The following is an 18,195-nucleotide window of genomic DNA, read 5'->3' on the forward strand; positions in this document are numbered from 1 at the left end:
TTCCGATTTCAAAACAATTTTAGAGGTGTCATTGACCCCATTAGAATCAATAAACCATTAAAATACATCAAAGTGAGAAAAATCCTGTTTTTTCATTCTCAGTGACAAAAACCATAAAAACATACATAAATTATGTTCGTCCCGGAGTTATTGATAGCTTCCTACTCATTTCAAGCTAATAATGCAATTTTTAACTGTCAAAAAAACTACACTTTTCTAATCTTTAATCTTTTCCTATCATCTCATTTCTCTGTACTATGAAAATATCTAAAGAAATCCATTTTCAAATTTGTAGGTCTTTCTTTTCTTACGTTATATTTCCTACCTAGTAAAGACATTACTCACACGTCTTTAAGCCATTGAAGGGGATTTTCAACAAAATACAAGCTAGTTGAAGACAATGAAATTTTTTTTCGCTAGAAAATTAAAATCCCCCCACCCCTTCTTTTAAATTTCACCGCACCCTCAGAAATAAGCTTGTTTTTGGGCATTTTCGACTTTGTAATGAAACTTTTATATGAATAGATTTTCGCTAGAATATTAGAGGTCTCTAAATAAGATTGGTTTTCAGTTTTTAAGCGCATACTCTCTGGTTTTTAGGACTCATCTGTGTACCCCCCTCCCCTGTTAGCTTCACTCGTACCTAAATTTATGTAGTTTTTTCTGTCTTTTTTGCTACTTCTGTCTTTTTTCAGGCTCCATAACTCCTAGTTTTAAGGGACTTAGAAATAAGACTTCAGCTTTTAAGCAACTACTCGCGAGTTTTTGGTATAATTTGTGCCTTCCTATAATAAGACTCTTTTGAATTTTTCACATTGTTAGCTTTTTCGTTCATTTAAGCGCATACTCTTTGTTTTACCTGTTTGCTTTTTTTCACGTTGATGAGATATTGAAGTTCCAGGTTACATGTCCCCCTTAGTTTAATAGAGATAATGACATTTATTCACTCTTTCTAGCCTTATAGACTCTTTTATCTGCTAGGTTTTAGGAGGATTATTCGCTTAGAAGGTTTCGGGGTTCCTAATAAAGGAGGAAATGGGGACATTCATTTTTATTCCTAATTTTTTTTTAGAACAATTTCAATTGTTTAATTTAGGATCATCTTACTAGTCTCCAAGCAGCTGTACCAGAGGTCAACGCTTATGTAATTCCGGGATGGATCAATAATATGTCTGAAATCTGGCCAGGACCAAACGCCCTTCGGTAAGTTTTCCATGACTAATTTTTTTTTAAAGGGTATAGCAGTAGTTTTGGCAAACCTTTCAATGCTTAATAATACATACAAAAGGTGCTCTATGAAAGAGGGCATTACATTTATATCACTAGTGAGACGCCTTTGCAATCCAATGAGTAGTGGGGTGGTTACAGTTCCAAGAGGGCATGGTACCCCATCATAATGCAATGAGTGGTATACCGTATATGACTTCAAGAAGGCAGAGTTTCCCTTCATAATGCTATGAGTAGTAGGTCTCTATGACTTTCACAACCGTTCTCTGTTTTTCATAGGGCAATAGCTTCTAGTGAGCTAATATGCTCTTATTTTTCTAGGTTCACACACCACCATTTCAAGGGACCTACAACCTCTACGAGGACATAGAGAGTTATATGAATATGCAAGATGTCCTGGATAATAGTGAAGACAGGAAGGTTTAAGTGCAGGGGCGAGTCTGGCAAGTGTATTTGATTTAGACAGTTTTGTGAGGGATCTCGGCCTCAATATGGACTATGAATTTGTAGATCTGTTACCATCGAGTGAGGTCGAGATAACCCCTCATAGTGATATGGAATAAAGGGGAACTGGCTCACCCCCAGTGATACCAGATTTGTATTTAGCAGTTCCGCTTTGCGCAATATTCATGTATATAGGGCCGAGTTTTGTGACCCGTTAAATTCCCTGTCAAGTGTTACTATTCCAACGGACCCCATAGAAACCACATACCTCTACGTCAGCATGATTCGGGCACTTCTCAAAAAACATTTAAGGGAGGCGGGAGGGCGCAATTCTTTAAAAGCATCCATCACATTTAAAATTATTTTTTTATTGCAAGTTAGGGGGTTTTGCGCGATTACCATATTCAAACAAGAATGCAAACGCTACACCCAGACCTGAATAATTTTGAGAGTGTCTTTTTGGAGTGGGTGGGTGAAATTTTTAATAGGATGGAGAGCTATAATGAGAATGGGAGTGGGCCATCAGTTTTGTTTATAGAAAAATTAGAATTAAATATCACTAAATTTAAAAGGGAATTTGATTTAAGAGGTGGGGCGGGAAAGGGTAACTTTAAAAAATATAATAGTACTTTTAAAGGTACTAAAGGTGTATGACACTTTTGTTTTGACACAGACTTGGAGTGTTTTAAATATTCCGTCCTTATCGCGAGTCATAAGCCCGAGAGAGATGCTGTTAGTAAGACAATTTAGGACGATTGGGAAGTGAATTGCGGCGAGGAGGGTTCTGATTTTCCAAAAGTAGATTTTAATTGTTTAAAGGGCCAGTATCCAGTAACACTTAAGGGGATTGACATTTTTGAAAGGGCAAATAAACATTTAAAAGTTGGAGTAACAGTTTTTCAATTTGATGAAAAATTTGAAGATGGGGAACTTAGTGATAAAAAAGGGGTAATTTATTATGTAAAGGCACGGTCCATTGACTCAGTGAAACACTGGGTATTGGCTCTGTACGAACCTACCAGAGCTCCTGAATCAATTGGACATTTCTTTCCAATTCCTAATATTAGCAGGGTTTCAAGTGATGGTATACAGCGGGATGGGACATGCTATTACTGTCCAACGTGTCTATCTAGATTCCGTAGCGAATTAAATTTAAAAAATCATTTGAGACACTGCAAGCGTCATGGTTACCAGTCTGTGGAAACGGTTTCAGGGGAAAATGCCACCTTGCGGTTCAGAAGCTTTCAGAAAATACTATTGCAGAGCAATAAGGTAAAATTAGAAATTGAAGGTACTCTCAACAATGTGTCAGATCCGTCAAATTCGAATCATGTGAAAAAACATGAAGCCATTGCGATCTCTTTTACGCACGCGCGGACCGATTCAAGTAATACCCTGAAATTGGTAGATTTTTGTGAGACGTTGGGTGCAAAAGATTGAGTTGGGACAGCTTTGGCTGCTCTCATTAAAACAGCAAATGAGGCAATTTAACGGCTGCGTCATACAGACTATCCTATGAATCTATCACCAGAGGACGAGTTGTCTATTAAAAATCAAGACATTTGTTGGGTTTGTAAGTAAAAAATTAATAAGGTGGATGCGAAAACCCACGATCATGATCATTTATACCCAGAGATTTCATCAAGGGGAACTAACTTTCGGGGGGTCTCACATAAATCGTGTAATTTAAATGTTAGGCAACAATACTTTTTACCGGTTCACATGCACAATTCCAACTATGATTTGAAATTCAAATTACCAGCGTTGGCACGATTGCGGAAATGTGAAGTTGTAGATGGCGCATGAGTAGATGGTTCTTTTTCATATAACATCATACCGAAATCATCTTAAAATTTGCTAGTCTTAGAATTTAAATGGCAAAAAATTGACAATGGTAATACATGTTGGAATAAAATCCGTTTCCTTGATTCTTTTAGTTTCTTCCCTAAATCCCTAAGCAAACTCATTCAAGTCCAAAAAAGCGACGAATTTAATAGTTTTTCCCTCCTCAAACAGCACTTTCCAGATGAGAAACTGTATGATTTATTAACGTGTAAGGGCATACACCCGTGTGAGTACTATAGCTTTATCTTGGAGCTAAGTGAGGGACAATTACCGCCAATCACAGAAGTTTTTGAATCACTTTATAATTGCTAAGGTATCACTGTCAATTATGAATCTGCCAACAGGGTTTTAGCAATGGGAGGACGTAAAAATGGGTGGAATTATTGTAAAATGTACCTGGAAAGTGATGTATTGACGGTGTTGGATATTGTCTGTAATAACACGGATAAAATTCATGAAGAATTCGGGTTGGATGTGGGGTATTATTTTTCCAATCCTCTTTTGGTGATGGATTTAATTCTTAAAATCAGCGGAGCAGAAATAGGTCTGACCGCTGATGTTGATCAGCACCTGTTTGTAGAGAGCTCTATGAGGGGAGGGTATGCTTTCCACGGGAATCGTATCCTTGAAACTGACCCGACTGGAAAATGCACCGGTGAAAAATCGGATGCCGTTTTCTTCGATACGAATTCCCTTTATCCATCGGCAATGTCTGACTTTTATTTGCCGTCTGGGAATTACCAATGGCTTACCGATCCTTCTGCTCCAGATTTCCCCAATATTCACACTGTTGAGGAAAATGGACCATAAGGATGGTTTATTGAAATTGATGGTGAAATTCCTCTGGAACTTCAAGACTTTCTAAAAGACTATTTTCGCCTGCATTAATAGACCGGTACATAGGGAGTCACTGAGTTCCTATAATTTATAATTAGCAGAGAATAAAGGCATGCATTGGATACCTTCAAAACAAAAGCTCATTGCCGACCTTGAGCCGAAACGGAATATTGTTTTACACCAAGTTCTTTTGCGATGGATGCTTGCCAACGCTTTCAATGTCACAAAAATTCATGGAGCCCTCCAATTTGATCAAAAGCCTTAGATGAAAACTTTTTTTGACACTTTTGTCAACAAACGCTGTCAAGCAAATACAAAGGTCGAAAAAGCAATCTTTAAACTCATTTTAAATTCGGCCTTTGGTAATTCTGTTTTGTGTGAGAGTGTGCGAAACAGGAGTCGTTGTGAAGTCGTGATCAACCTGAAAGAATTTGCCCAAATAATAGCAGATCCAAATTTCACATCATTCACAATCATATACTCCAATATGGTTCTTTTACATAGGAAAAAAAGAAATGTAGTTTTAAATAAAACATTGCCGCTGGCATTACCATTTCAGAAATAAAAAAAAACTCATGTTGGACTTTTATTACAATGTATGTAAGTGCCAATGGCCGAGGGAGGGACAAGTTCAAGTTTTTTTTGGTGATACAGATTCTTTATTGTTAAAAGTTAAAACTGATAATTTATTGGAAGATTTGGAAAATGGAGAGTACATTAGGTCTCGGATTGACTACACAAACTGGGATGAGTCCCGCTATCTGGAGCTGGTGAAACGCCAGGCCCCAAATCAGTTATTTAAATTAAAATTAGAAACTGGAAGTGATTTGGTATCGCATGGTGTGTTTCCCAGTCCGAAGGTGAACTGCGCGGAAACGCTCAATGAGACTACCAAAAAAGTCTGCAAAGGGGTGCCTGCAATCTATGTAAAGGAAAATTTCACCATGAGTGTTTATAGGAACTGTATAGAGCAAAATTTAGTTCCAAGAGTGAGTGTCATGGCCATTCGCTCTTTAAAATATAAAACTATACATTTTAGGTTGAAAAATTGCCATGTCCACCATATCGGATAAAGTCTATGTACTCGAGGGTGGTGTGAGAGTACTACCACATGGCCACTAACTGACTTCAGATCGAGTTGAATTTGTAAATTATAGGAAGAAACTCGGTCTGGAGAAAGCCTTAAAGCTGTGGGAGTGGGGAGGGATGCCGTTTTTTCCGTCAACAGCTTAACAATGCCTATTTTACATAAAGTCATTTTCCCGTCACAAGCTCAGCACTGCCGTTTTTTTATCTAGTCATTTAAATTTCGGTCGCTGTTATCGTTGGCTGGCATATCGTCGTGTTTTTTAAAATGTTTATGTTGTTAATGTTGTATATATTGGAATTAAAGAAACCATTTATTCTATTTCCTCTTGAATATTTATTAGACAGATTGAGGTTAGGATAGGTTAGTTGCATTTTGGCATTGGAAGAGTATGTATGTAATTTCAAACACCCTTCAAATCGTTTGTTTGCGGACCGTCCATGTCTGGCAAAACGAGACTTTTAACGAAAATCATTCAAAACCGTGATAAAATGTTTTTAGAAAATCCGAAAAATATCTTATATTGCTATAGTATATGGCAAGAATCCTATGATAAAATAAAGAAGATTGATCCAAGCATGAAATTTATACAAGGACATGACGTTTTTACTAGCATTGCACCAAACTCGTGGTTGATTAGTCGCAATCATAGTCGCAATCATGACATTGAAGAAGCTACACGAACAATGGCATTTATTTTCTGTGCCAGCCAATTCAAAACCTCGACATAGAAAAGCAATTCTCAAGCATGGTGTTGACAAGGAATGTATTAATCTCTTGTCGGAACTTTGTTTAAATTTAAACAAAGTGGGTAATGCTCAGCTGTCAGATTGTGCTAAGCAGCAGACAAAGCAACATTGATCACTTGTACGTGCTCTATATTTCAAAACGAAAACAAATTGTAAAAGAAAACGTCTTGTTCAAGCGGGTGGTAATTTCTTTTCAGTGTTACTACCGATAATCGCAGGACTTGTAAAGACTATTCTCTAAAAATGGCTAAACCCTATAAATTGACGCCAATTGTTATTGCTCTTTCACCCAAAGACCACTTTGAAGATAATGCTGATAAATTTATTAATAATGAAATAATTCCTGATGATGAAAAATTAATTTTGCTTCAAAATGCACTTCGTCGAGTCAACAAACATAAACCTTATCGTGAAATACCACTCAAAGTCAATGTCATTGATCAACCTTCTGATAACAGTGAAACATCGAAAAAAGAAGATGTATTAACAAATGTTGTAGACTTGATGCCTCAATCCTATCGTGAACAAAGTAAAAAACTCTAGACGTATCTCACTGAAAATGAACAAATTGATGAGAAAAAGAATGACGTTATAATCCAGGGCATGCCTTACAATTTAATTGATTTATTATCGGATCTTATTGCGAATCGTAAAAGAGTCCAATCCATTGACGACCATTTATATAATTTTTAAAAGTCGTCAAATTTTCCTATCGGTAATAAATTTTCCTTATCGGTGAATTCCATTTCCTTATCGGTGAAATTCTAATGAAACTAAGAGAACATAGTCCATTAAAGGTCCATTGCAGTCAAAGAGAGGTAATGAAGTTGCTACATCCCTTGAATCCATCTTTGAACAAAATTCATATAAAAAAATTCAAACAGACCGTAGAAGTGAATTTGTTAATCCACATGTCGAAAAAGTACTAATGAAATATAATGCATTACTCTATCATAGGCATAGCCCTATGAAGGCTGCATTGGATGAACGTTTAATACGAACTATTGGACTTTTAATTTCAAGATATTGCGCATTGAAAAATACAGCTGCATTTGTTCATGATTTAGATAAAATCATGCGAGTATAAAACCAACGTCCTCATCGATCCTTTTTCAATACTACCCCTCAGGTAGTTCATTATAGTAAGAGTACACATTTCGTTAAACAATATTCTAATGAAAATGCAGGAAAGAAAAAATTCTATGTTGGTGATACTGTTCGAATCAATCGTACAAGAAGTACTTTTGAAAAGGGAAATTACTTGTGGTCTACTGAACTTTTAAAGTATCAAAAGTTTTGGATACTAAACCAATAACATATCGGCTTCGTGATATGAAAGATGAAGAGATTCTTGGCGGTTTTTAGGATTATGAATTACAAAAGGTTAAAAACACTGGAATGTATCAAGTTGAAAAGGTATTAAAGACTCGTACTCGCCAGGGTAAGCGACAGTTGCTTGTTCGCTGGCTAGGATACAATTCTGATTTTGATTTTTGGATAACTGCTGAAGACGTTCATAATGTCTGAAGATTTTTATGTGACATTCATGTCCAATGTATCTGATGCTTTATATGACGATTTGAATAAAACGAGCGATTTTTGGACAAAATTTTCCCCGGCCATTAAATTTGAGGGAAGATATGAAGTGGCTCTTGTCGATTGTATTCTTAAAAATACATATGATATCCTAAGAAAGGATCATACATATGACATAAAAATACGACCTATTGAATTAGGGGATGAAGGTGCAATGGCAACTTTTGACTCTAATGATTGCCCTATTGCTACCATACCCTACAGGGAATACAATAATATGCATTTGCTGTGTCGCGTTATCAAAAAAGAAATTCCGCTTGTAAAAATGGAGCCTTTCACTTTAATTATTCTATGGAACAAAGGAGAATTTATATTTCAAATCTATTTGATAATGAAAGAATTTTCCTCAATGAGAATTTACGTGAGGTTCTCGGTTTTAACAATCGCATTATTAAGACAAAAAATTCCAGTGGCAATGACTATGTTATCTATGCAGACTATGCACCCGCCTTCTCTTCGGACAGTTGTATATTTCTTTATGCATCCTTTGTCGAAAGATCAAGAGTTGGTAATACCAATGTTCCCCTTTTACGTATTCTTGAACGAAAAAACCTTTAATGACCATACTCATCACTAAAATATAAAGCATCTTCAATGCGTTCCAGTCAACACTTCGTATTTGGAGCTCTGTCAGTTAACATTAAGAAGTGAATTGGGTCGATCCTCTCGCAATAACAAAGGGTTTGTCCGTGATTACATGTCGTTTTCAACCCATTCAGTGAAATGGCTAATAGAGCTCAAATTGTATGTCCTGATATTGATTGCTATGTTGCTACTCTTGAACCACGATAGTTGGGACATGGAATGGACTATTATAAGGGTCGTTCGTCAATGTCCGGGTACGGTATCGGCAGTTGGTTTGCTAAGCTTTTTCGCTTTGCACTACCCTTGACTAGAAAATATATTGCACCGGCTGCAGCGGATTTTGCGTCCTCTACATTACATGATTGGGGCTCTGGGAAAGATATTCAAGAAAGTGTTTCGCAAAATCTCAGGTCGAGCGCACTATCCCTCGTCGAGCGATTGAAGTAACGGGGGAAAATTTTAAAAAGGAGGAGACAGAACTCATTACTCATCAGTCTCAAGTCAGCCGGGAAGCGTAAAGCATCAAAGAAAGTAAAAATATCTAAAAAGGATTTCTTTTCCTAAGATGGCATATGTACCACATAAAGATTCTCACCATTCAGTCACCTCATCTTTAAATCTTTTCAACGTGGAAAATGTAGATGTCAGTGTAAAAAATAGATACTATGAACAATTATACCCGCAACACCTGCTCTCTGAAAATGTCAATTTTCAAATTTATTCTAATGAAGAATACTTTATCGATTAGAATTTGACATTTATAGAATTAAATGTCATTGTTAAAAAATCGAAACAATGAAGAACCAAATACCGCCGAGGGGCTATCTTACGAAAATTGTACACTACATAATTTATTTCGACAAATAAGTGACTATATAAATGGAACATTGGTAAGCACGAGCAATAATCAGTCAAATTATACATGATATACACAGTCTATGCTGATGACACCAGTGTCCTATGAGCGGTTGAGGGGTATGACTATTGGATATGAATATAAAACGAATACTGATACTAACAATATTCTTAGAGAGGCAACAACTAAATATTTACATTTAGTTGGGAAACTAAATCATGAGATATTTAATATACCTCAATGGTTGCCTCCTAATGTAAAGATTGATATAAAAATACAAATTGAACCGCCCAATGATATTATGCGAAAAGTACTGGACGCTGCACCCGATGTAACAGTCTCTCTCGCCTCGGCAATACTTCATGTACGAAAACAACAAATTATGAGTTCTGTGGCTTTGGCAATTGAAAAATTAAGAGCCTCTGTAATTAATATCAAATTGCTCGTGCCTCATACAATCACGATTCAGCGTCATATTGCTACAGGTACGCGTACCTATACTGATTCGTCATTTATCAATGGTGAAATTCCTTCAAAATTGGCATTGGCTTTTGTAAAAAGTGCTAGCGCTGTTGGATCATGGACAGATTCCCACATAAATTTGAATTATTTGGACTTTCCTCGCTCGTATTTAAAGTAAATGGAATCCCACTCTACAATGCATCCTTTGATAAATCCTACAGGACCATCTATGAATTGATAATGCAATCCCTAGATCAAGATTCTCAATTATTCGAAAATAGTATAAGTGAAGAAATGTTTGCAAAAACACATGGTATTATTGTATTAGATTTGTCTGGTACTCAAGATATGAGTAGTGTCCGGATGGGAAATGTACGGATAGAGTGTACCTTTGCCAAACCATTGGAGGAAAGAATTGCACTAATCTCGCTAAATCAATTTGAAATTATTGGGAAATTACTCCTGACGGCTGTGTTCTATTAGACTTGGTGCCATGAACACGGAACAAATAATTTATGTATTTAACATGGACCCCTACATGTCCAAATATAAATCTTATTGCATACCTTCAGATTTCCTGGAGCATATTCAACATGTTGACGATACCCTTATTATTGTTAATAGCAGTCCATCGAATGTAAAGACGGGGCATTGGTTATTCATCTTTCAAACAAGATGCAGTATAGAATTTTTTGATCCGCTTGGCTTGCCGTATACATTCTACTCACCTCATATTAAAAATTTTCTTGAGCAGAGCAGAAAATCTATTATTCAAAATCGGAAGTGGGCACAGAATCTAACAACAAAAAGCTGTGGTTTTCTTGCCCTATTATATTTTATTTTTCGAAGTCGCAGACATACTTGCATGAAATTTATTAAGATTTATTGTGACAATCGTCCAGGGAACGACTCTCTTGTTGAAAATAGTATTTTCTTCATCTATAATAATAATTTCGGTGCCCTGAGTTAGAAATGCTTTAAAAATGTATGTAAATTTGTTTATTAATAAAATTTGTATACAAAACACTGTGTCCTTTAGATTTATTCTTCTACGGATACGTAATCATCCGAAACGGTAAGTGGTGGTAGTTCGTCAGGATTCAACTTGTATTCGTTTTGACATGCAGAGTCGGGGTCACATTTTCTACAATATAGGGTAACTTAATTTTTATTAAATCTCTTTATATAGTCAATAATACTACTCTAATTTAAATTATAAAATGTATGCGTGTCAATTTGCTAACAGGAATCAATCTAAAGTACACAGTTTTTCTACAGAGAACACTTGTCTTTAACAGCCAAATAAAATTCATAGGGTTTTTAATCATAGCAGACAGTATTTGCGCAGTAATGTCGTACGAATTTAACTCTTTTATGATTCCAGCAATTGAAGCGTAGACCAGGTTCTTCTTCCCAAAATGATTTAAACCCACGACGATACCAGTCTCTTAAAAATAAACTGAACTCACGTTTAGGGTTTTTTGTGACCAGGCCAGGATAAGTATTTTCCCATTGATCACATTTATCATAGTGACAATTGGAGCACAAGAATCCTCTATTATGAGAGTCAAAAATCTCTTCAAGACAAGAGTTACACTCTTTAATTTGCACAGAATATCCTCTATGCAATTTACATGCATTGCATAATTTATACTTTCATTATACTCATCGGAAAAAGTACAATTCTTGCAGGATGACCAGCTGCCCAAAGCATACAAGCATAATGGGCATGTGTAAAACATTTTTCAATGTTGACTGTCCCACTTCCAGAAAGAAACTGATACTCGATCAATAGTTTCAACCACCTGGGAACGTGTCTAGACATGATTTTGCCTAGTAACAAGATATGTCCTTGAAATCTTAGCTAGACATGCCGAATCTTGCCTGGGCAGATATTTTGCCTAGAAACATGTGCGAGGGGGTATGAACTTATTATTAAAACTTGTGTATTATATGGACCACATTCCGAGTAGTTGAAACACCTGGGAACTCTACCTAAAATTGCAACACCTGGTCGTGCCAAGTCTTGCCTGGGCGGGAATTTAACCTAAAATTGCGACACCAGGTCTTCAAAAGCGGAAATCGCCGTTAAAAATTCTTCTTGAACCTATAGAAGAAAGGAGTAATCCTTAGGGATGTCCTAGAAGTGTCTACGCCCCCACTACTCATCTTGCTATTCCTAGAATTTTTTCCTTAGGCATTTTTTTTCAAGACACGTTTTTTAGTTTTTTCTTACTAAGAAGGCTAGGAGAGGGAGCATACAGGGAGAAAAAACAAGTATATCTTCTTATGGTATTTAATTTTGAAATAGCTTTAAATTAAAAAGTATGGCATACACCTGAAATCTGCATAGGTACTTTTACTAACTTTTAATATTTATGTATTCTTTGATAGTAATCTTTGTATTTAAACTCACACTTTTAAAGTTTTGGTTTCTATAGACTAGGGTATCTCTTGACTGACCGTAAATTCAAATTAACCTATTGAAAAAAAAAGAAAAAAAATCAAAGCAAAAAACAGAGAAACAAACCTGATCCTGCCGCTAGCAACTGTGGAATGAAGCTTGCTTCTCGCTGGTCTCTCGATACTGATGAATGGGAAGAAACCAGGTCTTCTTTGTTTGTACGGCCAGGTGATCTTTGGTATTCATCGCCCATTATAGCCTACTCAGCTCAGACTACAATTACAGAAAAGACTAAAATTAAAAGCTTTAGATTAAGAACATTCCTGCAGCCAAAGGTTGCGCTGTCGTCTGCCTAAAGGTCATATCTGTAATTTCCCACTGCTAAGACCCAAGACAAACTTGTCATTTTTTAACGAGCGTTTGTTTACCGTGCGTTTTTGACGTTGCGTGTACACACTGGGCGGTAAACCTTCTACTGTCGCAACATCAGTCGATCATAATTGATCTGATAGATCATAAATAGATCTGAAACCACGCAACAAGAGTTTATTTCATTCATAGGGTTGTACATAATATGAATAGAGAACAAATTCTTGCATTAAAGTTATTTCGCAGTCGATTAAAGATTGACGAGGAAAATAATTGAAAAACTACAACATATATAACCCCCCCTACACATTGAAAAATACATTGTACGCCCTCCCCCCATTTGGCATGAATTAATAACATGTACAGGCATTGGGGAACTGGCAGTTAATCCAGAAAGTATTCTAAATTTTCTTTGTAAATGAATTCCAATCTTGTTAAATAGTATTTAGTTTAGGGCACATCTATTAACATTCAATTTTTATTTATGATAAATAGGTTTTGATTTGTTCTCCTTTAAAGGAAGGGGCTAATTTTTCCCTAGCTTCCGACACTTTAAGCTCTCTTGAATTTCTGGGCACTTCCTATTCAAATTATCTAGCATTTTTTTTCTTTTCTGTTTACTGCCATTTGATGGCAGTGTCTGTCTTTTGCTACAGAAATCAGGTGGGTTCTTAGAGCTATATGATGAAACATTATTTCCGCTACTTTTCTGCTGAATTTTCACACAAGTTCTTTATTTTTGAACTTGGCACCCGCTAAGTCTAAAAACTGCCTAGCAGCATCAACAATTTTTTTTTTGTATTAGAAATAGAGCTTCCGGGGTTTTCATTTTATTAAGACGTATATGGTTGTGTAAATTTCCACTTAACTAATTAAAAAAAACACATTTCATTTTTAGTGTCCTTGGTACTTTAACGTAAACTGCGATTGCTTAGGGAGTGGTGGACCCCTTTAGTTAAAAGATACTTCTGGTTCGTTTTGAGTTTTAATTCAGCTCTTTACTCTCATCTTAACAAGCTTAGGAGTTCTCTCAAGGTTGTAGATACTTTTTATAACCCTTCCAAACATCAGAAGGAATAAAAGTCCCGATTTTAAAGTCCCGGTTTCAAGGAATGAGTAAACCTAAGATAGTGCCAGTTTTGTCATTTTGTCATTAAGGGCGAAAAGAGTTTTCATTTTGGTTTCATTTGGTAATTTGTTTATAACCAGAGTAGCCTAATTCTTTTTTCAATTCTATTTTAGTGGGAAGACTAGGAATTAAGCGGGTAGCAGCCACCGTAGTAGCCGCCACAGTAGCAGCCACAATAGGAGTAGATCATAATTCATGCTTGTTTCATGCATACGGCTTTGTGGTTCTTTGTTAAATATGTTTGGACATAGCTTTAAAACTAATGTTTGAAAATTATTTTTAGATCTAAAATATTCATTATTCAAATATACGTATTCATTACGTCATGATAAGCTTTGCATGTCACAAGTTGAGTGACAAAGTATTAGCCCTATCTTTTGTTTTTCGATAAAGAAATTTTCAATTTTATAAAGTGACAAAAATTAAAAACAAACACTAAGCAAACAGTGACATTAAAATTTAATATAATAGAAAGAGCTTGAACCCAAAATAATTCGATGTAACAGGAAATAACAAATAAATTAATTATGTTGGTAATTTTTTATTAATATATATTAATTATTTTACTATGTTATATTATACTATTCATTATTACCATAATATTAATATTATAAGCTATTAATATAAAATAATTATAATATTTATAATAATATATATAGTATTATTTATATTAATTTATAATATTATATCTGACGATTATATTAATAAACTATTCTACTAATTATAATATTAACTATGTTAAATAAACAATTCTAAAATTATGTAGTTAGTTTAAATTAAATTTATCATAAATTGACCATTAATAGATAACAAGCAATAAAAAATTGGAACAGAAAATCTGTTTTGTAGACAGGAGTTAAAGAAATCATAATATTACTATAATAAATTATTAACATCATATTATTGTTATATGTTATTTTTATGTAGGTTTATTTATAATTTTTTAATATTACATCTATTGATTATATCGATAAATTATTTTACTAGTTATAAATTATAATTAGTACAATAAATCATAATATGATTATACAAAATAAATAATGAAGCTAGACACTATTATATAGTTAGTTTATATTAAATTGGTTATAAATTGATAATTAATAAAAATAAACAATAAAACAATTCACAGAGAATATTTGTTTTGTAGACAGGAGTTTAATAACTCCAATCTAGGACTATCGGTTATTTTTTAATTATGCAAAAATGCAAATATTGTTATACTAATTAATTTTGATGACTAATCTATTTGTATAGAATCAGCATATAAAACAAGTTTTTTATTTATATCTTGTAGTTGTTACGAGCTTACATGACAAGAGTATTTAATTTTTCTTATAAATATGTGGTACAAAGTTGGCTTTGATTTCATTGGTTTACATCTGTGACGTATTTTCAAAAGCTAATCACAACATTCTTTATTTGTATGCCGAAAAGAGAAGCCGGAAAGAAGCCTCTTTTTTACCTCTGATACCTCTTTTTTAAACCTGATTGGCTCTTTTACCTGAAACTTCAAGTCAGTAAAAAGAATGAACAGTGTTAGGGACAAACTTTTTATATGTAAGCTCTTTGTTTCCTTGTGGTTCAGATTTCTACTAACTAGAATGATTGTTTACTTATTTAATTATTTTTAATTATTTCAGTAGGAACTATGTAATTCTTTGATTTTGTTATTTATATAATTAATAATTATTTAATAGAACAGAGTAATAATAAAATGTATAATGAATAATAAAGTAATGTATAAATGATAATGATAATAATACAAAACAATGATAATAATAATAACAATTAAATGAGAAATTACAAAAAAAAGGTAACAAAATAATGAATTTACGTTAATGTAGTAACCGTGTTAAAAATAATGATAATTACTAAATTAGTTCATGAAAACCTTTTTATTTTAACCTATTTAATAGTTAAAAACATTTGATTATGGATTTTTTAATTATTACAATGGTTTGATCACAGTATTTAAAAGTGGTTTTAAAATATTAGCTACAATAGTGCATTATCATAGGTCTTAAGAGCATTTATTAATATGTAATATTTAATATATAGCACGAAATTTCTAAGTGACAATGATTTTACGAGAAGGGTTATGTAATTAAAAGAGGAGATACTCTAATGTTCTGATATGAGTAGATTTTAGGGCGTATTGACTGATTCATCCTCCAGGAGAGTGTGAGGGAAACGAAACAGCCCTTGGAAAAAACGATCCTTTCTTAGAAATGACTCTTAGAAAATTATTTAGATTCCTCCAACGAAACATCTAAGACTGACAAAACATTGACTCTACATTCTTTGCCCACCAACTTCTTTAAAAAAACCTGGTACTTTGCCTTACCCCCTTCCAGCTTTCTTAAATAAATCCTATTTAATTCTTACCTACGGGAAGAATGTTGTAGAACACAATGGGCTGTAGCAGAGTGGATTGATGCTCTGTTTGCCAATACGGAGTACCAGGGTTCGATCCCCGCTGCAGCAAGGTCGGGCGACAAGCTTGCTACTTGTCCTTGTAAAAACACCTTGCAACTTAAACGTCGACTCGACACCCTATACACCGGCAATGGCACACGAGGATCTTTATCCTATCCTTTTATCCAAGGGAAGAATCACTGATTCAGGAACAAATGTCAGTCATAAAAATCATTTTCCTCGTTTTAAAATAATTTTGTATCAAATACCAAGGATCATATCTTGAATAAATAACGTTGAAAATGTATTTTTAGTTTTAAAATATGCATAGTGAGTGCTACTAACTACGCCGTGATTAGCTTTACATTGCTAGAGGATCAAGTGATGAACTATTTGTTTAAAACGTGTCTTGATGACGAAGTACTTTGATCAGAATTTAGAATTTTGACCACCAAATAGAATAAAAAATCCTTAAGTTAACTTAATTAAAATTTAAAATAATAAGGTGATTTTAATTGCTCATTGAGCGCTAATGTCAACGAGAATGATAGTATTGAATCTAGTGTTCGGGAAAATATGATTTACGGTTTACTTGATGACTCGTTTATCGTGTCAGGCAAAACAGAAAAACTCATATACATACATAGCACAGGTTCCACATCTGATCTGGACCATGTGATTTATTCAAAACAGTTTTCCCCCTCTCAAGTGCGTGTCTTTGATACTCCCTTTTCTTCGGACCACTTCCCAATAGAATTGAATATAGCACCTCCCTCTTTAAACACTCGCCAAACTAGGCAAAAAGTAAGATCGCAGAAATGGGTAGAGCTTATGGATTGGAATAAAAAGGACCCCTTCCTTTACAATCACGTATGTGATAGCATTATATAAAAAATAAAAGTTCCATACAATATGCTAATACAGTCCACTCCTAGCCGCGAAAAGTAAGAGCGAATTCAGCTTGACACGTACATTGCTCAGTTGTCACATGCACTTCGTCTAGCTGAGGAAGCAGCAGTGCCAAAACGAAAAATCCAAACAGGAACACAAGTAAAGAGGTGGTCAGAAAATGTGTCTTTAGTTGATGCGTGTGATAAGGCTAAATTCTGGCTCTCTTTATGGAAAGATTGCGGATGTCCACGAGCCGGAATAATGAATGAAATCCGGCTTCGCATCAAAAGTAAATTTGCCAAAGAGCTAGCTAACTATCGTGCAGAAATTATTTGTATGTCATCGGAAATTGCTCTGCGAAACCCCAATAATTTTTCGAGGTCCATGCAAGATAAAAAAAAAAAAACAGCCACTGATGCATCGTCAATCCCCTTAGAGTCATGGAAAGCACACTATGAACAAGCGTTTTCACCCCCATGCCCAGAAAAAAGCACAAAATTCAAATATTATCTCAATAACCAACTATCACATGCAAGTCAAACCGATCGTGTTGTATCAGTTTCTGACATTTGGAACGCCCTCCATCATCTTAAAAAAAAAAGAGATCGCAAGGTATTGACAAAATATCTGCAGTCCACCTACAAAACCCGTCGTTTCTGCTTATTTAACATTTAAAAACCACTTGTTCCAGATGATTTTTGCACAAGGTATTGTTCCTAGTACGTTCTGCGTCGGAAGTCTTACCCCGTACCAAAAAAAGGGAAAGCCTCCTGGGGAATGCACATCATTTCGACCTATAACAGTATCTACCACTTTTGGCAAGATATTCGAACTTTTGATTATTGAGGAAATTAATACGAAATGCTACACACCGCCTTTCCAGTTTGGTTTCCAGCCTAGGCTTGGATGTGGACATGCGGTAGGTTCAGTACTATTGTATGCCGAAAATTCTGGCGAATCTGTCGCTCTTGGCATACATGATGTACGACGAGCTTTTGACTCATTAATACAAGAATAGATTGTACTTGAAATGGCAAAGCGCGGCGTCCAATATGACTCACTCTTACCCCTGAGAGATATGTATAAAAACCTCGAGCCCGAAATCAAGATCAAGCATGAGAAGCAAACAGATTCTGTTAGAATCCCAGTAAAGAAGGGTGCTCGTCAAGGCGCACCTACTTCTGCTTCAGCTTTCAATAATAGCGTGATTCCTGCACAAGAAAATCATCTAAAATCTTGCATCTCTAAAAGTATAGATCTATCCCTAGTTTGCTTTGCTGATGACTTATTAAACATTGC

The 18,195-nt window shown here is 35.0% G+C and overlaps 1 protein-coding gene across 1 annotated transcript in view; it reads right to left on the minus strand.

Annotated features, from left to right (window-relative positions):
- Positions 1-16,188, minus strand: part of LOC148943850 (facilitated trehalose transporter Tret1-like) — a 40,330-nt gene extending 24,142 nt beyond the window's left edge. The window contains exons 1-2 of the mRNA XM_089101043.1: positions 15,976-16,188; positions 12,219-12,365 (exon numbers count right to left, since the gene is read on the minus strand). Of these exons, the coding sequence (XP_088957169.1) occupies positions 12,219-12,345 (127 nt within the window). The 5' untranslated portion in view covers positions 12,346-12,365; positions 15,976-16,188. The remainder of the gene's footprint in view (positions 1-12,218; positions 12,366-15,975) is intronic.
- Between the last annotated feature and the right edge of the window lie 2,007 nt (positions 16,189-18,195).

Source organism: Artemia sp. Qi Xiang Cuo, chromosome 15 (assembly GCF_049724085.1).
Source record: "Artemia sp. Qi Xiang Cuo chromosome 15, ASM4972408v1, whole genome shotgun sequence".
NCBI lineage: Eukaryota > Metazoa > Arthropoda > Branchiopoda > Anostraca > Artemiidae > Artemia > Artemia sp. Qi Xiang Cuo.